This window comes from Anas platyrhynchos, chromosome 2 (genome assembly GCF_047663525.1).
Source record: "Anas platyrhynchos isolate ZD024472 breed Pekin duck chromosome 2, IASCAAS_PekinDuck_T2T, whole genome shotgun sequence".
In the NCBI taxonomy this organism is placed as follows: domain Eukaryota; kingdom Metazoa; phylum Chordata; class Aves; order Anseriformes; family Anatidae; genus Anas; species Anas platyrhynchos.
In genome coordinates this window covers 41,478,612-41,501,250 of record NC_092588.1, presented here as the reverse complement: position 1 = coordinate 41,501,250, position 22,639 = coordinate 41,478,612, and the positions used below count along the sequence as shown (strand labels likewise).

The following is a 22,639-nucleotide window of genomic DNA, read 5'->3' as shown; positions in this document are numbered from 1 at the left end:
TCCCTGGCAGGTGCTGCAATTGAGTGAGAAATCACTCTGGTATAGAATTCATAGAGGAAGATAAAAGCAGAGCATCTGAAATGCTCTTCTTCTAGCCTCTTAAAGGATAAGATCGAACTAGCAGTCAAGTACTGCTCAGGTACTACTACTGAGTTCAATGGGAGTGCCTCGCAATCACATCTTGACTGTGTTGAAGGCACTAACTATTATTCTCGTGCATTTTTCTTATGGTATAGCAGTGACTGTATTGAGTAGTGTAGCGGCCTTTCGACAGTAGGAAGCAAAAAGATGAGCTGCGAAAGGCAGTTTAACTTGTATCCACCGATGAATGGAATAAGCCAATGTTGGCAACGTTGCTGACTGTGAACAGATGCCTGCTCTTTGAAGTGGCTGGTAGCTTTGCATTCAGGCAGCACAATTCATATAGGTTGACCTGGTAGTAGTGTCTCATGAATGGTAAATCCGAACTAAACTCTTCAGTTTCTGCCTTGATGATCTGTTTCAGTACCTCAAAGCCGGTAGGTGAGGATTTTGGAGCTATTTTGATGGTAGGCTATGTGACCAAACAATAAATTCCCTTTTGCAGTGGAACACAGGCATATGAAATTTAACTGTAAGCACATAGAGTTTGAGTGCCTACATATTGATTTCTTTCAGTACTGTAAGCTTGCCACTCAAAATTCTCCTGGCAGTTGCTTGTCTCCATTAAGGAGCAAATCATATTGCTTAAAACAGTGTTTTGAAGACTATGCTGAGTTCTGTTAAGAGTCCCTTTGCTGTCAGCTTCATTTAGGCACTTAATTTAGCTAGTTAGCTAAAATTTCAGGCTCTGTATCACTTACCTAGTGAGTAACTGCACACAGATTCACTTTCCAACTCCAGAAGTAGGAACAATTTCATGTGAATGGTCATTCTAACTATGACTAATTGCCAGACAGTCATTCTTCTGCATCGTTGCATGCTCCAAGATTACAAAGTGTATTGAAATTGGAGACTTGGCCTAAGCAACAAAAGCTTTGGGGACTGAAACAGTGAAGCAGACAGACCTTTCTCAGCTGTGTTACCACACGTAGCTTTACTGGTAGTAATATTTGCCGTAAGAGTATAAACAAGTCACAGGGATTTTAACTGAATGACCGCTTGGGGAGGGAGAAATCATGCAAGTAGTTCTACCAAGTGATTCAGCTCTCTGCTGAATGCAGCCGTTTAACATTCTGCTCATGCACACAACTGCCCTTGCTGCATACAAGAGTTGTGCACTTGGATCAGTTTCTTGGTTCCTTCCCAAGCAGTCTTTTCTTCCTTCTTGTCAATATCAAATGGAAACAGCGGGTCCTTAATGTGTTGGAAGCATATTGCTATTCGTACCTGCTGTTTATGTGAGATGTTGACAAATGATAGGGAGTAACGATAAGAGAGTATTACTCTCAGCTGATATGTTTAAGAGATTGCTAAAGAAATACTGTGTGTGTGTGTGTGTAATGAAGGACGAGTTTTGCTTCCTTCCCCCCCTTCTCCTCTCTGGGTAAGCCAGCAAAATGAGCTCTAACTATCCTCTGCAGCTTCTGTCTGTGTGATTCTCAGGGCTGTGTTTTGTGTCCCACTGAAACAGCATTGCTCAGCTTCAGGGAAACCACTGCAGACTGATAATACATTAACATACTTGATTTCAATCTTTCTCTAGACACCGGTGGAACTGATTCACTGAAGAAAATTATACCTGTCCCAGCAAAAACAAACCACTGTGTTGCCTCAGACAAGTGGGTAGACTCCTTTTTAAAGGAGAAGGTAGCTTTAGGGCTTGAAGGCTTACTAGAAGGACTAACACTGTTTTTCCTAGCAGAACTGAAAAGCAGGAACAAACAGGAGTATTTTAACCTCTACTGGAGAAGGAGGTTGTATCCTGTGTCTGTGATAGCTTGCAGGTGACCAATCCAGTTTGTTCTTCCAAAATGTGTTAGAGAGGGCTTTGTTAGTCTCTCCAGCAAAGCCTTCACTCTGAAAACTGATTCTATCCTTTAATGTTTGAGCAAAAGGTAGGTGGCCACTTGGCACTCTGTTCTACTCTAGGTTTCTTTCTCCCAGTATTGGATATTAACAAGATCTGTTATTGTTACAGGCTTTCTTTTGCTTACCCAGTGCTCTTACTGTCTTTTCTTGCTGAGTGCCTTCTCGTCTTACTGTAGTGGAAGAGCTCCCTGCATCTGTTTTTAGTTTTGAATGTTTGTAGTGCAATTGAGCTGCCTCTCCAATGCAGCAGTGCAAACAAGTTGTGGAACTGCTTTTTTTATTTTCAGGTTAGTATAGGAAAACTAACTGTGTTGACCAGTTATGTTCCCTGTAATCATTAACCAACTTTAGGAATCTTGATTCATCAGGCTCAAGCCTGGTGTGTCAGGTGAAGATACCAAACTGGAGACACCAAGTTTGGGCAAGCTCTTCTATTATTGTTGTTTTTGGCAGCAATACAATGTGTATTAGAGCCTTCTGAGGCTGCTTTGAAAATTTGACTCCTCTTTATTGTACTCGGGTGCTTCTTAGAAAGAAGGTCAAATCTACAAAAATATTTGAGTATCTGATTCCCCTTCAAGTCAGGTTTGTGGGGTCAGGTATCTGAGTTCCAAGAATTGATTATACCAGTCCCTGATGGGTATTTGAGGCCTCCATGTGAATATGGATTCTGTTCCCCAAGGTTAGCAGTCAAAATAAGTCTCAGTTAATTCTGAAGACATGGGTTAAAAAGTGTATAACTTTTTTTTTTTTTTTTTCACCCTCTCCACCCCCCAATGCCTCTTAAAAGCTTAAGCGCTTTGCGAATAGGAGGAATTTTAATGCCTCTTAGGGGCATGACTGCATGCTGGACAGTTGAGAACAGCTTGTGCATTAAACGTGTTCAACATAGGAAATAATCATCTTTCTCATACTGGTGTTAATATTTAAGGGAGAAAAGTGAGTTATTATTAAGCCATATCTTATAGAAAAGACACTGCAAAATTGGTTCTTTTATGTCTTTATTAGAGATGAGTACTGAAGCAGAACAGCAGCTTCTCCATGATGCTAGAAATGGAAATGCTGAAGAAGTTAAGCAGCTGTTGGATACCATGAACAAAGGAGAAATAATCTTTGATATCAACTGTAAAGGTTAGTAGCCCTCCTCAAATGTTTAACCTCACTGTTGAAGCCACAGATAGTGGAATTGTCACTGGCACTATAACCTTGTTTTCTTTGGAGTGCTCAACAGAGTAATAAAAAAAAACTTATAGAACAGTTTTTACCCTGTGGCTCTTAAGACCATACTTGCATAGGGGAGAGAGCATAAAAGCAGGGTACAGAAGTATGTACAGAAACTGAGTAATTCACGGAAGCCAGAAATGTCAACAAGACAAAAAAAAAATCAGTACCTCTTTCTACTTACGTTCAAGCTTATGTCAACTTTGGAGCTCTGTAATATTAAACAAAACAGGCCATGGTGCCATGGGATGGTTCTGGGAGGTAAAGAGTCTCCATCAAGGCTGCAGAAAAGATCAGGTACTGTATTTGTGCTCTGCTAAATATGATTTTTAGGCCCGTGTTTCATTATCGTGCAATGGCAGCAGCTACATCTCTTGTCACGTGTGAGCACGGTTGGGATAAAGACATAGCTTTTGCTGTGTAGTGTACTAGGTCACTTGGAAAATGAAAGTAAAACTGCCAGTTGTCTGTGTCTGGGTCTTTGGCCAGTGTTAAAGTTTGGCATATGCATAGCTCACATAGTTAAGCTGGCTGAGCGTTAAAACTTCAAACCAGGGCTGGCTCAGCAAGCTTGTTAGCAGTAGCAGACTGCCCTATTTCTTTATTCATTTAGCAGCTTTATATTTCTATACACAAGTATGTTTCTGGTTGCTTCAAATAAAGTGGATGTGTATTCCACTTTTTTTAGGCAGCCTGGCAATTCCATGTAACTGTTGAGCAACACTGAGACAATAGCACTACAGAGGGAGGGGAGAGAGAGCAGCTATGCTTCCTCTCAGCCACGACAGAGGGAACACCTTGCCCTAGAGAGCAGGGAAGGCTGTTATCTAAATAAGCTCTGATCCTTTCCCAACTCTAGTTCTTAATCAGCAGTTTACTCATCCTTTTGTTTGGCTACTCATTCGTGGCTGTGTTTTTCCAATAGTTAATGTGCTCACCTCAGGAAAAACAAGTTGTGTGGAAAACCCAGACTCTTGATACTTCATCCTCAGTGAGCTAGTTCATAACTTAAAAGGAAGCTAGATAGAGCTTGAAGGAGCTAGAATCCTTCTCCCTCACAACCATATCCTTTGCAAATATTCATGGCATTGTGTGCAGTCTAAACAACTGGAATAAAAAAAGTGCTTGGAAGAGTTTGCAGAGCTTCTCAGATGTGTTCCTAAACATAATCTGAAGTCGAGAAAGCATAATGAAGTTGTATAATGTGCAGTCCTATGTTATGTCAAACAAATTAGTCTCTGGTCAGCATTCCTGCTCCCAGTTGAGTGTTGATATTGTGAAAGTCTGTAGCTAGGTAGAAGAGATTGAGCTAATGAAAGGAAATGTGGATGGTGTTTAGCTGCTGCTCTTTCAGTTCAGTAATACATGGCCAGCCAGCTAATACATGCTTGCTAATGGAAGGCCTAAGAAACTAGAGGGAATGTGCTGGTGATAGTTGAGGTTAAACTAAATCTGAATAGGGAATCTATATGCAGTGAAATCTCTGTTATGTCCTGGTTCCTCTAAGTGTTAGAGGACAGAAGTGCAACTAAAGCATTCTCTGGAGGAACTGTTCTGGTTGTGTGAAACCTGAGTTAAATCTCCATTCTTCCGCAGTCACTGTTTGGAGACTGGCTGTTTCAATTAACTCTCCTCCTGTAGAGTATCCCATTGAAAGCAGTCTAAGACAAATGCCAGCCAGCCAGCCTCTACTGCCTCCTCATTACCAAAACCACCGTGTATTGCTACAAATCCTGATCTGTTGGGAACTGCAAGATAGTAATTGCATAACCACGGGATGATTAACTAAAATTCACGCTGTAGACTGTAACTGACTTTTTGCAACCCTCAATCTTGCTCTCTTCAGCCTCTTGTCCTTCTGTTATTGCCTTCTGGATAATCACAGATCTCCCTAGAAAGTCAGGGTATGGGGATTGTCTTCAATGCTGCAGAAGTGCCTTCAGGACTTGCATCCGATGTGGTAAAGACGCTTGGCTTGGAATAAAGTACTTCTGGAGGAGGTGGAAGGATGTACTGGAGGTAGTGTAAATTGCTCCTGAGCGTGCCTTGGGAGACTCAAGCCTGACAGGTTAATGCGCCTGGGTGTCTTGTCTTCCCAAGGCTGACACTGTTTCTGAGGCTGTACTCTAGGTACACAAGCATGAAGTCTTACAACAGTGGTCCCAAGCATCCCAATTTCAGACACAGTGAAGAAAGGGAAAAAAAATCCACACTTCTCACACTTGTTATGCTGTGGCTGGATTCTAGTCAGTCAGTGCTTGCAGATAAGCAAGATTTGCTTGATGATAATCCAGCTAAGCGGTGTGAGATTCCCTTTCCAGTTTTCTCGGTTTGCCAGCTTCAAAAAAAGATATCCACGTTAAAACACCAACAAACCAGGGTTTCATCCAAAATGCCAAAATGGTCATACTTTCTATGGCCATCTTCTTAAATTCAAGAAAATAGAATGTTTAGGACTTTGCAAAGAAAACAAAATAAACAAACAAAAAAAAACCACAGAACTGTGAAATAAAGACAATGGTCAATAGTGTCATGCCACAATATTCATTTGAATGACTATAGAGTAGCCTGGCAGACCACAACCAAAATATGACTGCCTTGATTGTCTTAATTCTGTAAATAAATGGTAACATTTGAGAGTTACAGCTAACTGCCATCAAAGCAAAGAATTGGGTAGGGGAGGTTGTTTTGTTGTGCTAGTCTACTTTTATATCCCTGCGTTCTTCCCAGTGTAATGATGTCCTGTTGTTAAATAAATAAAGTAGGACACATCAAAGTGCAAACATTTGTGGTCACTTGAAGAGGAGTAACAAATGCCTCAAGGTTGAGAAGTAACATGTTGGCTAACATCAAAAATGCAAACATTGAGTGGGTGCAGAACAAGAGCCTCTGGCACTTTATTGAATAAGAACTGCAAATCTGGACAGGTTCCTGAATTTTTCATGACTGAAGTCCTTGGCAGCAGCATTGCCTTGTCAGTGCTGTAACTAAGCACTGTCTTTGGCTAATTGTATGAATTCGGTGCAGCTAGGCTCCTTTTTGTGGTCTTTGGAAGAACCTTCTGCCCTACTAGAGGGGTGAATGATGTCCATTTAGTGTGTGTTACCCAGCATACATAGCCACAGAGTTAGTGATCCACACAGCATTTGTCTTCGTTGGTGCTTGAGCCCATTGGTCATATGGGGCAGGAATTCTGTTGTAGGCTGGTTGTAGGAATTCTGTTGTAGGCTAACATAGAAATATTAGCTGGAAACAATCATAAGAAATGTGAAAGTGTTTCAGCTGTGATCTACATTCTAATGTTACTTTGTAAAATGAGAGCAGAAAGAGAATGACAAACTTGAAAGTCTGCTCAGCAGTTCTTTTTTCCTCATGCAAGTGGCTTGTTTCCTCATGGCAAACTTGTATTGTTTACATGTTCCCAACTTCAGCATACACAAAAAGGGAAACACGAAGGTGGAAGTAACTTAAATTATTTTCTAATGCCTCATTTTCATTTTGCTTCCAAACAGAGCGATAGCTTTTAAGTGGCACTCAGAATGCTGTGGGTCTGTTGCTTAGTAAAAACATAACGCACAGCATCTTTTCTTAACACGTGTCAGCATTGCAATGGGCAAGTAAGAGGGGTTTGTCAACTTAGTTATAATTTTTAATGCTTTAATATTTTAATTGTAAAGAAATGATTGTAGGACAGTTACTGACTTTCAATCATACATCCAGTCCTCCAAGATGTGCTTTAAATGCTCCCTAAGAAAGACTTCGTGGGTTGGAATGTGTGACTTTCTCAAACCACACAGTGATTTAGTAGTTTAGATGGCATAATACTGATGCTTCCACCCTCCTAGTTCCTCTGTTACTGTGAAGAATGAGGGTACGTACAAAGCTCCAAATGCATGACAAAGTCTTTTTTGTGCTCTGTGACCAAAAGTTAATTTACCTGACTCTGTTTTGTGTCTTTTAGGTAGAAGTAAATCTAATATGGGTTGGACACCTCTGCACCTTGCATGCTACTTTGGACATGCTGTTGTGGTAGAGGATTTGCTGAAGGTATATTTCTATTTACCTCAGTGTATAAGGCTGAAAAATCTTTGTTATTTTAGAAGCACTTAGTATTTATTCAGTTTTTTGCAATAGAAGAAAGTATTTGTTGTAGAGAGACGGAGCCACTCCTACAGTTTATCAGCAGGTAATGGAGATAACTAAGCTGATCCTTAAAATTAACGAGTAAAATAGTTGCAGTATTAAGACCAGCCCAGTTTATAAGGATCCAAAATAGTAATATTGGAAGTCTCTGAGATACTTCAGTAGTATGCAGCTGTTACTTAGAACAGTGTTTATCAGTACCAGCAGTGCTAAGCTGACTTTCTCATTAAGCATGTGTGCCACCTATGTAACCATAACCAGATCTATCTTACTTACTTATACACACTTACTGTGTATAATAAAGCATATAATTTAGGAAATTTCACTTAGTGAGTTGTAAGAAAGTCCAAAATGTTTCAAGTGCAGGCACTTATGTTACCTAACTGTAAGTTTTGTGTAGAAGTATTTGCAGAACTCTGTGCAGGGTAACTTGTATGCAGTTTTTTTTTTCTAGGCACGTGTTACTGTAGTTTGACTCATTATTTCTTTCTTACATCTTTGAAATGATGAACTGTTAACCTTTGTGGTCAAACCTAACCTATTTGTATCTTTGTAGTCACATCTGCACTGTGTTTTGAGCTGTTTCTGGCTGAGGTTTTTTCCCCTCATCTCTCACAGTAACTCCAACCAATCCTACCTGTATTATACCATATCCTTGTTTGAAATATTTTGCTGTAGATGGTAGGAACATGCTGAACAGTATCAAATACAAAGGGAGCTAATCAAAACTTGTATTTCATTCAGAATAAAGGCTACCAACCATAATCATGACTCTAAAGCAGGAAACAAAGGTGACATTTCTCTAGAGCTCTTGTCTAGCCTACGTGCCTGCTCAGTAGATAATGTTGTTCTTGATCCAAGAGGGCTACTTAAAGCAAAAGGTAAAGCTTTGTCACTTACCATATTTATCAACACTTCCAGAGATGAAAGACTATGTGTAATTTTAAGCGTTTTCTTCATAGCTTGTAGTGCTCTTGAAAAGGAATTATTTAAAGAATAAATAGAGTGATAAAGGAGGCTGTGCCCTGCTGAAAGCTAGGCATGTAGTGTGCTCTCTCTACTTGTGCCTAGGTTTTGTTCTCAATGACTTAGCAAGTGAGGAATTGTCAGGAACAGGGCCCTGGAACCAGAGTCAGACAGCAGTGGTCTGATTTAAATTACGTGATCTAGACAGAAGCCATAAAGGTACATATGTCCCATCGTCTTCCTGAGCTTCTGAGAGGTTAGGCAAAGAAGAATAGAAAAAAATCCCTACAGAAGATTGGTAAGATCTTCTGGTTTCCTATGTAGTATGCCAAGCAGTCTTCCTTTCAGAAACAGTATGGGATGGGGAGGGCATGTGACAAGAGGAAGTGGTATTCAAGCCAAAGATTACAGAAGGGAAGGGAGGAGATACAGGTTATGTTTCAGGTAGGTACCATCTTAATGCTGACGAGGAAGTTTTCTCTTCAAGTGAAAGTGCAGCAATATTTGCCAGAGAGAATATTACTTGTTAAATTGGCAGCACCGGTAGACTAGTGCTGCTGTGTGTATACACCTATGACATGCACATTCCCATTACTATTGTAGTTCTTTCAGTAAGTTGAAAAAACAAACAACCAAACAACAAAATACACAACAATAAAAATGCAAAACAGGCAAACTAAAAAAAAAGCAATCCTACAAACTGTTAAACTTTTTCTGTTTACCTTCTCAAAAGCAAAAGAGATGCCTGGAAAAAACACAAGAGGCTTTTCCTTTTTGAAACAGTTTGTACAGTTCTGGCTATGAATCTTGCATACATAATTCACGTTTGTTTCCAGTATGGTTGTATTAAGTTCTGATCCAATTCTGTCATGAGGCCCCCTTTAGTCAGGAGTATCTATGCAGTTCCTGTTGGAAGGACATTCAGATGTCTTTTGCTCTTGCCATTTAGGCTGGTGCGGATGTGAATGTGCTGAATGACATGGGAGACACTCCGCTCCATCGTGCAGCTTTCACAGGACGTAAGGTAAAGTACGTTAGCTTTTTTTTAAAGCCTCACTCACAGGATTGCTAAGGAAACTCTTAGCAGTAAGATCACTTCAGAAAGATATTTATACAGCATCTCTCAAAGACTTATCGTTTGTTTTGGTACAGTGTGTTCAAAAGAACTGGGCACATTGCATAGCTGCTGTAACTCTGTCCAAAACAAAAACACGGTACAAATATCTTCTTTTCCTGAAGGCAGGAGAAGACTGCTCTGTGGTTTTCTGTGGTAGGCTTTGTCATATCTTTTTTGGCTTTTTGGTGGTGACAGTGTGTCTGGCAGACAGAAAAAGAAATAGTAGTATTTGTCTTCCAGTGACATACTGTGCATCAGTTGTGTAACTAACTGGTGCTTCTGCTCTGTTTCGGCTTTATGCCAGAGAAAATGCTTAAGCGTGGCACTATCTGTAGCTGCAGGTGCTAGTTACCATGTGGAGAACAGTGTAAAGATCTCTGCTAGGAGATTTCATCTACTGCTAAAGTACAACAGGTCAATTTGTGCCTGGTATGTTTGGGTAAGAGGAGTAGGAATTGTTCCTCCTAATTAAATACATATTTACATAGACAGAAAGCACATTTTATTTTAATCTCAGGGGCTTCTGGAGGGGCGAAAATATAAATTTAAAAATAAATTGTCTTATCTTTAAAAATAAGACAGACCGTTTGCTGTCTGGAACTGTTGTTTCTCCATAGATAAGTAGAACTAGCAGGCTTCTTAAAGGTCTGTGATGTGATACTAGTTTAGTTTGTTCCCTGCTTCCTATCATTAGTCCCAAACTAGCACTACATCTGTGATTAATCACTTGGCCCTAATGAAAGAGTGACTATTTAGGCACAAGATTTCTCTTATCAAGAGCCAGTAATATTATTTTAATCTGTTGAATTCAGTATTTAGACCAGATACACACATATGCTTTTAAATCAGAGTGGGTCTGTTCAGCCATAACCCTGTTAGTTCCCTCAGCCTAGCTGCTGTGAAAGAGAAGGTGGCAGTTAGTCCTGCTCTTCAATCTCTCAGAAACATTCCTTCCTGTTTTCGTTAGTGGTGATAGGTTATTGTACCACTCCTCTTACAGGATGTCAAAAGCTGGAAAGCTGGGTTCTGGCCTTACCACAACTGGAATAGATAAGCAGTGTTCTTCAAATTGTTTTCCAGGAGGTGGTGATGTTACTCTTGCAGTGTAATGCTGATACATCTATTGTTAATGGGAATGGAGAGACAGCAAAAGAAGTTACTCATGATAAAGACATAAGGAATATGTTGGAAGGTAACTTTAGTAGGTTATAGACCATTTGTTAAACACTTGTACTTTCTAAAAGCTGTTATTTTCTTGCAAGCTATAAAAGCTCAATTGAATTTTCTATCTAAATATGGTAATTAGAAAGAAAAAAGACACTTTTTTTTCCTGAATTACTGACGGGTTATTTTTTCTATGTTATGTCTGCAAGTGACTTGGAGAGCTATGTATTATAAATGTTAATAGCATTATTCAAGTAAATATTTCAATCCTGTTGGGCTGATCCTTGCTACAGCTCTGAATAGTACATGGCAGTCAAAGCTGTAGCACTCTCAAAAAGGAAGAGTTGAAGTCAAGAATAGAAAATGGCTTTGTCAACAAGATTGATAAAGAGCAAAATTCTGAACAGCTTGCAAAGGTGACTCAGTGTTAGATCAAATTTAGAGCTTGCTGTTGCAGTCTTGGAGCTTATCCCAAACAAAGAAGAAATAAAAACAAAACCAACCTTCCCCACACTTCTTCCACCATCTCGTAGGTGATGAAAGTGAGGGAAGTGGTGTCCAAATACCTACACAGCCTCACTATTTACAGTTCTGGAGAGTCCATGAGCTGTTGCCTCCTGGTGTTACTATGTACTGCCCCTAAATACTGTTGAAGCACTGGACGCAGCTCTACAGAGTGTATATGTGAAAAGGGATCTCTTCTGGTTTGACTCTCAGTTGCACAGATAACAGTCCTTACCAATGCTCATCTGCAGGATTGTAAGAGAATAATAAAACTTCTGTGGGATGATAGGAAGAATAGGAGAGAAATTGAAAGGAACATAAGGAAGGTATGATGGGGCTGGCATGTAGTTTTCTCATTTTCTATTTTACTGGAGGCTGGATTTGGGCTATAAGTGTTTAAAAGTAATTAATGCATGTGCGTACAAATATTTGCATGTCTTGTCAAATATTACTTTTCTGAACGTCAGATTTTTGTCTTTGACACAGTTGCTTCTGAATAAATAATCCATTTATACCTATCCCAAATAAATAATACTGGAATTGCTACTTTCTTGCTACGCTTGTGTACTTCAGACATACCTGCCAGTTCATTAAGACTGATTGTATTTTATTTTTATTTTTTCTCTAACAGCAGTGGAAAGGACACAGGAAAGGAAATTGGAAGAAGAACTCTTAGGAGCAGCAAGAGATGGGGAAACAGGGAAACTGTCTGCTTTGGTAAGGATTCAAGTACTTCATTGTCAAGTGGTTGAAGCTATGACGCTAATGTGTAACAAAGTGACATTGGGCCTTTCATTTCAAAGTGCTGTGACTTCCAAATGTTAGTGCTGTGTACAATGTTATGTTGGTAAGATGCTGAAGCCTAGGTGTTTATTGGCCACCTCGTTGGAGTTTGCAAAGCAGTTGTTTTCTACGTCTTTCATGTTCGTTTTCTAAATAGTCTTCATATAGTTGTAAATTCCAGTGTTCTGGATCTCTTGACATAGCAGTGTGTTTTCACTGCAGTATGGCCTATTTTCAGTCTTGAAAGTAACCTTTTGTCTCCACTGCAGCTGAAATCTCTACTTTTTAATGCACAGTAATCTGCACAACACAGTTCCACTCTGAGAAATGCTTGAAGACTTTGTATGTGTACACACGCTGAAAGTAATTTAAACAGAACAGTATCATGGTATAGTAAGGCTATGGGAGAAACAGAATCACTGAAGAATTGAGACCAGAATGTGCCTCTGTAAATTATCTAGTCCAATTAGATAACCGCTTGCAGAACAGAGTCAATTGTAGCAGGCTGCCAAGAACCAGTTGGATTTTGAAGCAGGGCCTCAGTGTTTAACTCAAGTTTTCTTGAGAGTACTGAAGAGTTTCCTTGTAAGTCAGATGTGCATTGTGGAACACTTTCCATCTGATTAGTATCTTTAGTCTTAAAAGGTAATATGTTAAAGCAGTCTGAATGATCCTATTTGCTTTTAATGGAAAATTCACAACTGTGGGATTTGTATGTTTAATGATTTGGCATTCTGTTAATTTTACCCTCATCTAAATTGATCCCTTGTCCGTCCAACTACTTGCATGGAAACTTTTTAAATCTTCAGTCAGCCTTGTTGTTCTTATCTGTACTTTTTGTACTATCTCTCTGAACTGGAGAGAGAACCAGAGATGTACAGAATACCTCATGTAGAAGAATAGTACATTAATGTACCGGCATGATGGTACTAATTGTAATTAATATGCTGGCATAAGTGGTCTGTTCTTGATTCTGGTGATTCATAACACCTGCTGCATTTGACGTTGTGTGCCTGTTGACTAAGCCTTACAGTAATATGGGGAAAGAAACAGAAAAGGGTGGCTCCTCTTAGTAATCTGTTGTTGAAGAGCTTTGTGCTTTTTCTCATGTGCCATGTAACCATATATCCACATATAACGCTTACTGTAAACTTTTTTCATTTCTAAGCTATGTATACATTTCAGATTTAGCATTGTTGACCTGTGTATATGTGAGGACAGCTATATGTGGACCTCTAAACATCTCAGAGCACTTACGTATTTTTTATTTTTTTTCAGCCCAATATTAAGTAGTGACATGGGTTTGTCCCGGAATCCTTTGAATTGGACCTGTGACCATTGCATTACAATTTTAAAACTACTGCAGATTCTTGAGGAAACCCAAAGAACTTTTTTCCACTTGACTTTTCTAACCTTAAGTAAAATCTCAATAGAGGGTTTGTGTAGCTCTCCCGAATGGCCCTTTTATCTTGAGAATTCCTTATATTTTGCCTACTGATGTTCAGGACTTTTCTGTTCCTTTTTCTTTTTTTTTTAATTAGCAGACTGTTATACTCATGAAACCGCTTTAGCTGGTTAAGTCGTCTTTTGTGAGACATAATAGACTAGAATTTATTCTCTAGTGCCCTCCTTTTGGAACAGAACAGCACTTACTTGAAAGATACCTTTATTGTTAATTCTTACTTGAGAGATACTTTTATTGTTAATTCTCCTTTATCCTGATAATTTTACTAAAAAATACTGTGGTGCATATTTTAACCCAACTGTCTGAGAGAAATAACTTAATTGTATAGTTTCTCCATACAGTTCTCTCCATTTCTAATTGAACTTCAGACCATTTTCTCTCCTTTTCCTGCATATGTTTCTAACCTTCTAGTTACTCCTATTGTAGTTTCTAGAAGTCAACCTACTGGTGGCTCTTGTGCTTTCCTTCTGTTGAGATTCTCACTAGATGACAGTATGTTTTGCTACTAAAAGTTAGACATTCAGTAGCTGTCTTAAATGGGGTTCTTCAGTCTATGTGAGTCAAAACCAGTAAGCATTCTTCCTCTGAGTTCTCAAAAACTTACTTGTACATACACTGACATGGCTGGAGGTTTTCTTGTCTCAATGAGTCTATGCATGAAACTTCCTTCAAATAGTATCTCATAACAAGGTAAAAGATTCTGAAAGTACAGTCAAGTGGCTTAAAAGGTGCTTTGATAGGCAGTGGTAGGGCAGATATAAAACAGCTGCTCTGAAGGAGTAAAAATCTGTGCATGCTCGGGGACTTGGGTATTTGAGATCTTGGTGTTGATGAGGTTATACTTTTACAAGCTGTTTCTTCTTGACTTCTCTTTCCAGTTAAACTGTACATAACAGTTGTAGCAGTTTATGATTTATGAGGCACATTAAGCTGGTTAATATTGATGCTAACTTAAATTGTTGCCACAGGAATCCTGTTATTAAGGAATAATTTCTCTGATATAGCGTCTGATCTAGAGAAACTCAGTTTAAGTCTTCTACAATTGTAGAAGACTTATGACAAATGTGTCATCGGGCACTTGTAAATCTAGTTTCTTAAGACTGCTGAACACCAACTTAGTGTTTTTATTAAGAAAGTTCCATTTGGTTTGGAAGTTTAACTATAATTGTGTGTATACATCAAATAGCCACATATTACAGTGGAATTAGTGGTATTTTAGGGGTGGTAGTGGTGTCATGCTTAATAACTGTTTTCTTTGAGAAAAGGGTCAGTTTCTCAAAGCCATGTCCAATTAAAACTCTTTTTTTTCCTCTCCTCAGTTACATAGCTGCTCAAATCTTACATTTCTGTGGTAGTTAGACGTGAGAATATAGCAAAACTTTATGACAGGCTGCCTATACAAGGAACTTTTAAATGGCTGTTGCTTTTGAAGTACTGTCACTGAGAATGACAGGCCTACCACCCTACTATACAAAACCCTTATTCTCTGAAGCAGTGTGGCTACATAAACTTGTTTTGGATTTAGTGCTGGTCAGTACTAACTTTCAGACTGTGGATAATAGTCTTCCACAAAAAACAGTAAGTTTTGGCTCAGCTCAAAAGTCGGATAATGTAACAGATGACTGAACTGTGGTTTTGGGGAGTTCTCTCTGACACTGTGTGGCTTAGCAAGATTCTGAGCAGAGAAGGATATAGCATACAAAAAAAAAAAGAGTTCCTTACTACAGCTGAACATTTTCCTTGATTGCTGTAGTCTTTGCCTTTCTCAGAACATCTGCTACCTGCCTGTTTCATTGCCAGACTTGCACAACTGTTCCTTCAAGCTTTCAAAAGGATGAAGGTGGCATCTGGAGGGGGGGTGGAACTGGAAAGCCAACCAAACTTTGTTTTGTCTTTTTTTTTCCAGTTAAACAAGCCCAAACCACCTGATATCAACTGTACAGATGCGATGGGGAACACACCATTGCATTGTGCAGCATACCGTGCCCATAAGCACTGTGCATTAAAGCTTCTGAAAAGTGGAGCAGATCCTAAAATAAGAAACAAAAATGGTGAGTACCAAATGAAAGTACATAAAGTGTTAAGATAAAACAAAAACTTAACTGCTTCTATAAGCTATGTTACTTACAACTTAATGTTCAGGGAAAATCTTAGTGCTTTACAAGCTCTGTGTCAGTAACACAGGTAGCCCAACATTGACTAAATTGCAGGAGACTTACAAACTGTGGTGAAATACTTCTCATACGAGCTCTTATTTTCCTACCTTAGCCATTTCTAGAAAGTTTACTTGTTATCTGTCTTAACCATGAAACATGCCCAGCATTTGTTTTCTGATGCTAAACACTGAACTTTAGACACTAGTAACAAAAGCACTAAGGTTGAAGGCATGACCCAGACAAAATGACTCTTCAGGAAAAGGCTTCTGATCATTAGATTAATCATGAAAGCAAGTCCAGGAAATCTTTACGCAGATGTTATGCAGATTTTGTATTTGTCATCTGATTAAAGACACCTCCACCTCGATAACTGTGAATGTTCCGAACTGTTTTACAAAATTGAAGTGCTGAAAACAAATTTAAATAACTAAGAGCAAAGGCTCCCTCGGTGGCTGGCAGAACTCTGTAGGGCAGCTCAGTGCATGAAAGTTCAGAATCCTTGGTCATCTTCTGCCCCGGGGGAGCTTGGGTTCCCCATTTCCAGTAAACTTCAGACGCCTGTGGGACCAGTGGGTTTGCACAGTGTTAGGGTGATTATCTTAAGCCAATTGCATCTATTTTTTATCAAATTCTCATGCTTTGTCTTGGTTACTGAGCAGATCAGACACCCCTTGATTTAGCCCAAGGTGCAGAAATGAAACTGATACTGGGAGGTAAAACTGGAAAGGTAAGAAGTTTTGTACCCATTTAAAATGCCACTTGCAAAGGTTGTCTAGTTTTGAGCTATTCCTATATAAGCTTTAATTTTTGTGCAGGTTATCAACAAACCCTTGAGAAGATACGAAGGTCTCCTGTGGAAGGTATGTCTTATTTCTTTTTCTAAAATAGTGTATAAGATCTACAAGTATGTAACCTCCTGTACATAAGTAGCAGTTGATGGATGAGGGAGCTTTTCAATAATACATAACTTGAGTATACTGGAGAAATTACAAATTGGCTGAGTAAAGCAGTTATTAGATTTGTGGCACTCTGATCTTAACCTCTGTCCTTAGAATTACTTCTAGGTAATTTTTCTGACAAGGCTTCACTATAGTAAAACATTGTGCCTTTATCTGTGTGATAGGCAAAACACTTCTTCCCTGAATAGGTGTGTGTTTAATTTATGACTAATATTTTGCAACAAGTTCAACTTCTGAAAATCTTTAAAACTTTCAGGGAAAATGTCAGTCAAGTGCTTGTTTTTCTATAATATTTAAAGAACTTTTTTCCCCATTGAACTTTTTTTTTTTTAAATCTTGTACAAGTGCTTTTTTTTATATTCCTTCATGAAATCTTTGAAGACTTGTTGAAGCTTTCTTCAGTGTAAATTTTCCTATTCGCGCACACAAATATACGAGCTGGTTTTTAAATCGAAATTACGTACCAAGGCTTGTGAAAGGTAAAATTTTGCAGTTTAGATATCTTGATGTTTTGTTTCTCTTCTGATTTTCTTACAAAGTAGAATTGTGTGGTGATTAACAATCCCCATAAAAGTAAAAAATAAAAAGCACAGTTTAAATATGTCAGTTGCTATATGACTGAATAGCAAACTTATCACAGAATTTCTCGGTTGGAAGAGATCTCAAGATCATCAAGTCCAACCTCTGACCTAACGCTAACAGTCCCCACTAAACCATATCCCTAAGCTCTACATCTAAATGTCTTTTAAAGACTCAAAGCTTTTGTCTTATGACATGTCCAGAAAAGAAAATAGCACTATAATTGTAAAGTATTCTCAGATGTCTGCGACCAACAAGATAGCCTGAAGAAGAGAAGGCCTTGGAGTAACCTCATTGAAGCCTTTCAATACTTAGAGTGCTTATAAAAAAGATGGAGAGCAACCTCTTGCTTGGGAGAGATAATGATAAAACAAGAGGAAAGGGTTTTAAACTAGGAGAAGGGAGATTTAGATTAGAGGTTAGGAGGAAATTCTTCACTCCAAGGGTGGTGAGGCACTGGCCCAAGCTGCCCAGAGAAGCTGTGGATGCCCCATCTCTGGAGGTGTCCAATGCCAGGCTGAATGGGGCTTTGGGCAGCCTGGTCTGGTGGGAGGTGTCCCTGCACATGGTAGGGGAGTTGGAACCATATGGTCTTCAAGGTCCCTTCCAACCCAAGCCATTTTATGATAAGTAGCAGGTAAAATGTTTTCCTCATGACTGATGGTTTTATGTAATCACCTTCAAGCAACTAAGCTCACTGGGAATAGTAACTGTTTCAGCTTTTAACCTTACTTTTTTTTTGGTTTGGTTTGGTTTTCCTTAGAGCTCACGATTTTTTGGTTGGAAACTCTACTGGATAGTACTTGACCGTGGAGTCCTTTCATGGTATCGGAGACAGTAAGTTCTTTATTTAAATTGCTGATAAGTGATATAAATAATTACAACCTTTGTTACTAAATCTCTTTTTCTTTCAAAGAGCTGATGCAGTAAATAACGAGCATCGTCAGGGATGCAAGCATCTAACACAAGCTGTGTGCACGGTAGGAAGTGAAATAAGACTTGTAACTACTGTATGATTTTTTTTTTAATTTGTTGTTGTTTTGTGGTAGTGTTCTGTACCTAGACGATGAAAGCTTCAGCTAGGTTGCTAAGCCTGCCTATTATTTTTACTAAGTGAAAAAGCTTGCGCTGTTGCAAAAACCACAGTGGTTCTTGTCAATTAAAGTATTCTGTGTTGCTTTTTAGCTCTCACTTCTTTCCAAAGTCCTGAAAATTTAAACAAATGTAAGACTTCCTGATAGTATGCCTCTTCAGTTGTGCAAAACAGTTATTTGTAGCATGTGATACAGAATAGCAAATAACCAGTTCCTCTTGTAGCTGTTGCTGACTACTGGTGACTGAATGTGTAAATTAAATTCATTTCAGATGAGAACAAATCAGTTCTGAAGTTGACTTCTGAGCACTTCCTTAAATTCAGTTATACTTGTTGGAATCCTTTTTGGGAAGGGGCAGAGGGAAGACGATAAAAAAAAAAAAGTCAGGTGTAACAATCCACCTCTCAGGAGAAAAAATAATTGTGTCTCAGACCTTCTTACTACTGAAGTGTATGAGAGGGAAAGAAAGATGTATAATGCACGGAAAGATGAAGTGCTCAAGGGGAATGCATTTAGGATAATCTCAGTACTTCTGTAGATAGCCTGTCCTAGATATGTAAACTGGCACCACAAGCTCTGTTACATATGTTCTTGTATGAAAAGTGATTCTTTCCTTTTTATACCTACAAATTCCTTAACTTCAGTGGCTTTACACCATTACTGATATCTTGTCTGATTCGATTAATGCTATGCAAATATAATGTCTTGACATAACAAACTTCTATATTTTCATATGGGGTAAAGTGCAAGTCAGCACACTCTGTGCAACTGTTCTGAGAAAGCTTTTGTTAGCTGTATCTGTTTTGCATCAAAATGGAGGCAAAAACTTCTGAGAGTAATTCTCCACCTTGCTTACTCTTACTGTTTTGCCTCTTCTTACTGCTTGTTTATACTCATTTTGTCTCTTCTCCCCATTGCTTTAGGTAAAATCTACAGACAGTTGCTTCTTTTCTGTCAGGTGTTTTGACGACACCGTTCATCGTTTCAAGATCCCTAAAAATAGCCTTCCTTCTCAAACTAGAGAGGTAATAATGAGCTTTTATTAAAGGCTTTAAGATGTAATGATTTCTATAATGAAAATATTTGGATACAGCTATCTATGGGTGTGTTAGTGACAGATTCAGTATCTTGACTATCAGGACTTGGTAACGTAAGTGCATGTGTTAAATCTCTTAGCATGACTACAGACTAGCTTGCAGAAATGGGCATATTGTTGCTAGCATCTTTAAAACTAGTGCTTCCTTCTTTTCTAGCCCTTAGTCTGTACTATGCCCTGTAGTCTAACTTCTTCTTTTTCATTAACTTCTCCATCCGGTAGATTTCTACTGCAACTTCCTTCTGTTGTACTTTGTCATAGTTCGTTATCCCAAACAAAAGGAGGTTTCATGATATGGTCTACTCTTAGCCAATTGCCCAGATGATATTTAATTTTTTTCCAGGTGGATGGGGGTGGTGGTGGAGGGGGTAGGGGATATGGGGGTGGGAACAACATGAGTTTTTTTTGTAGTGTAGTTAGTACTGTACTTCTATAGGTGTGCCAACTAGAGATGAAGTAGAGGTGGAGGCACCTGGAATGCTGCGTCCAGTTCTGGGCTCCCACTGTGACAGACATATGGATATAATGGAGAGAGTCTGGTGAGGGGCACAGGTTGTCCAGAGAGGTTGTGGAGTTTCCATCCTTGGAGATACTCGGAAGCCATCTAGATCAGGTCCTGGGCCAACCCAGTGACCCTGCTTGAGCAGGGCTTGGACCAGATGGCCTCTAAAGGTCTCTTCTAACCTCAGCCACTCTGTCATTCTGTGAGCAGTAAAAGAATCAACTTATTAATTACAGTAGTGCCTGAAGTTTTGTACACAGTTTGTCATGCAAAAGAAGGCTGACTTTGCCATGGAGACCTTGCTGTCTGAACAGAAAACTGAAGGTGCAAAATACATTCTTTACAGTCTTTTATTAATCGATATGATGTTTTTATGTGAGCTTGGATAGACCTGGGGAGTGGCTGGCATTTGTACTTCAAGTCTGATCGGTTAAGTCCTAGCAGCACTCTGATCACATTGCATCTTATCTTGAATATTTTGAAATTTTTGTCAGTCTCTTCTGCTTGCTAAGATGTTATATTTTGCGAATGAATGTCATCTAGATAGAACGCTTTAATTTGCTCTTTTGCATATATGCTGTTGCCTTCTGGGGATGACCTTTGAAATGTATCAACTTTGTTTTTCTGTTCAGAGTTGGCTGGAAGCCATAGAAGACCACTCTGCCTATAGCACTCATTACTGCACACAGGAACAGCTGAGTAGTGATGATGAGGAAGATGATACAGTATCTGTTACAGATCTACAAGAAACTCTGAAAGTATGTACTAAATGCTTGTTTCATGTATCTAGGCAGTTGCACTGTTCTGTGCAGGGATACTTCAATATACTTTTGGCCAAAAATAATGGTACTTCCTTTCCAGGGGTGCATAAATATTGTATTGTATTTGTATTGCTTATTGTGATATATCCAGTTTGGACTCTGTTTGGACTGTGTGCATAAAATGGCATGTTTATTGTAGTTACAGGGTGGTGTTTTTTTTTTTCTTTACAATTTTACCAGCACTGCTGTAAGGTAGAATGTTGTTTTTAAGTCTTTCGGCCAGGAGAGGGAGCCTTGTATACAGTGCTTGTACTCTAGCTTTGATGTTACCGAAGTTAACCTTCAGCTATATGTACCTCTATAAAAGAGGCAGTGAAATTACTTAGAAACGAGCCTTTAACACCTCAGGACCCATCAGGTGTACTGCACAGTGATTGTTCAGGCCTCCGATGTAAATGAGTCCGTCTTGTGATTTTTCTAGCGTCGAGGCTGTGATTCTTGTTTGTTTGTTTTTTGTTTTTTTTTTTTTCTGTATACATGCTTCTAAAACCCTTTCGCTTTAATGGGGAGTAGGCAGAATTTCTGACTCTGTAATGCAAAAAAAATAAATCATATGACTGAGCACCAAATGACTTGTACCTTACCTTTTGGTACAAGAGAATGGCAGAAAGGACACGGGAGGATAACTGCTGCTGGCAGTTCCCAGCAGCCTGCTCAAGAAGGTGATGTTATCAATAGACAACTGCAAGTTCAAATGCAGGCTTGGGATTTGATCTTGGGATGTGTTCCTGTAAGTCTCTGTACTTGCCAGATGTCAGCTAATTTATGCATTTGCTTACTCTTGCCTTTCTTATCAAAGGGCAAGCAGTGGCTTTTTTTGGGTTTTCAAACTTTAATAAAAAAAAAAAAAGGGGGGGGGGAGAAAAATTCGAAAAGCAGAACATATATAATTTTGAGGTTTAGTTTGTTATGCTAATTTAAACAAAATTAGTGCATAAATCTTCTGTTTGCTTTTGCCTTTGAAAGTAATTCAAAAACAAATTCAATTTTTTTTAGTATGTAATGCTCTTCAAATTTAAAAGCTTCAGTGTACTTAAGAGAATAGATGTATGCTTTCCCTAGAACAAGGCCCTCCTGAAATTACTGCCCTTGTTCTCTTCCAGAAAGCTCAAGCATGCCAACAAAGACTCAATAAAGAGATTTCAGACTTCCTTGCAATGGTTAAATCTTTGGATGTTACAAAAGGTAAAACTTACTCTTATAAAATGCAGTTTGTTACCAGGCAATTTTCTTTTCTTTTTTTCCTTAAGCAGCATGTACTTTCATTTCACTGAAATGATATTTTCAAAATCCTGAAGACTTATGACTGCTTTCCTCAATTTATTAGTGTCTATAAATGAAGTGAATCTACCCTTAGACGTAGTACTTACTGGGGAGTATCACAGGAATATAAGGTAGAGGTTTGCTTCCAAGAACTTTTAAAATCGGTAGTTGGTAGTTTATTGCAGAGTGTGTCACCTGAAAAGTACAAACAGGTGGCTCTCTTCATGCAGATTCCTCCTTAAAGAACTTTTGTTGCACTGAGTAGAAACAGTGAAAGCTTGGGGCGTAGTAAACAGGACACAAGCTGGAATTATAAAACTATACAGGGGAATGGAGGTATGGTGTGATGCAATATATTCCACAGACTTCTGCCATGAGTTTTATGCCAGCTTTGAAGACTTCAGGATTTATTTTAGGTAATAAATCTTAAATTGACCTCTACCTGGAATTTCTGATGCCTATGCTATTTTCAGTCAGTTATGCTGCAAGCTGTTGGAGATCAGAACACATTTAAGGTGTACAGTTGTTCTTCATACGTTAAATGTTCGTACAGGATGCCTTTGTGTGTTTAACTGTTGTGCCTTTGTAACCTCAGTGCATCTTAAATATTGTGACTAAAATTTATGAAGCTCAAACTAGAAAAGTTGTTTATTTGCACAAATCTATACCCTTGTAATATTTGCACAAATCATACCCTTATAATAGCAGTTTTGGGAAGGAAACTTCTTTCATGCCTGTACCTTCTCAATGAGGAGTCTTTTCTCCATATGCCACTGGTGTCAGTTACTTTGTGGCG

At 38.8% G+C, this 22,639-nt stretch overlaps 1 protein-coding gene across 3 annotated transcripts in view; it reads left to right on the top strand.

Moving 5' to 3' along the window:
* The window catches only part of OSBPL1A (oxysterol binding protein like 1A), a 77,057-nt gene that overhangs the window by 1,375 nt on the left and 53,043 nt on the right, over positions 1 to 22,639 (top strand). For 2 of the 3 annotated variants that reach the window (XM_038174648.2, XM_027452218.3), the window contains exons 3-15: positions 3,019 to 3,141; positions 7,193 to 7,278; positions 9,290 to 9,364; positions 10,538 to 10,649; positions 11,757 to 11,842; positions 15,280 to 15,424; positions 16,189 to 16,256; positions 16,345 to 16,389; positions 17,831 to 17,904; positions 17,984 to 18,047; positions 19,085 to 19,186; positions 20,392 to 20,517; positions 21,684 to 21,765. In XM_038174648.2, coding sequence (XP_038030576.1) covers positions 3,021 to 3,141; positions 7,193 to 7,278; positions 9,290 to 9,364; positions 10,538 to 10,649; positions 11,757 to 11,842; positions 15,280 to 15,424; positions 16,189 to 16,256; positions 16,345 to 16,389; positions 17,831 to 17,904; positions 17,984 to 18,047; positions 19,085 to 19,186; positions 20,392 to 20,517; positions 21,684 to 21,765 — 1,186 coding nt within the window. In that variant the 5' untranslated portion in view covers positions 3,019 to 3,020. Of the gene's footprint in view, positions 1 to 3,005; positions 3,142 to 7,192; positions 7,279 to 9,289; positions 9,365 to 10,537; positions 10,650 to 11,756; positions 11,843 to 15,279; positions 15,425 to 16,188; positions 16,257 to 16,344; positions 16,390 to 17,830; positions 17,905 to 17,983; positions 18,048 to 19,084; positions 19,187 to 20,391; positions 20,518 to 21,683; positions 21,766 to 22,639 lie in introns of those variants that run through there. The other variant, XM_072034617.1, reaches the window with a different exon arrangement.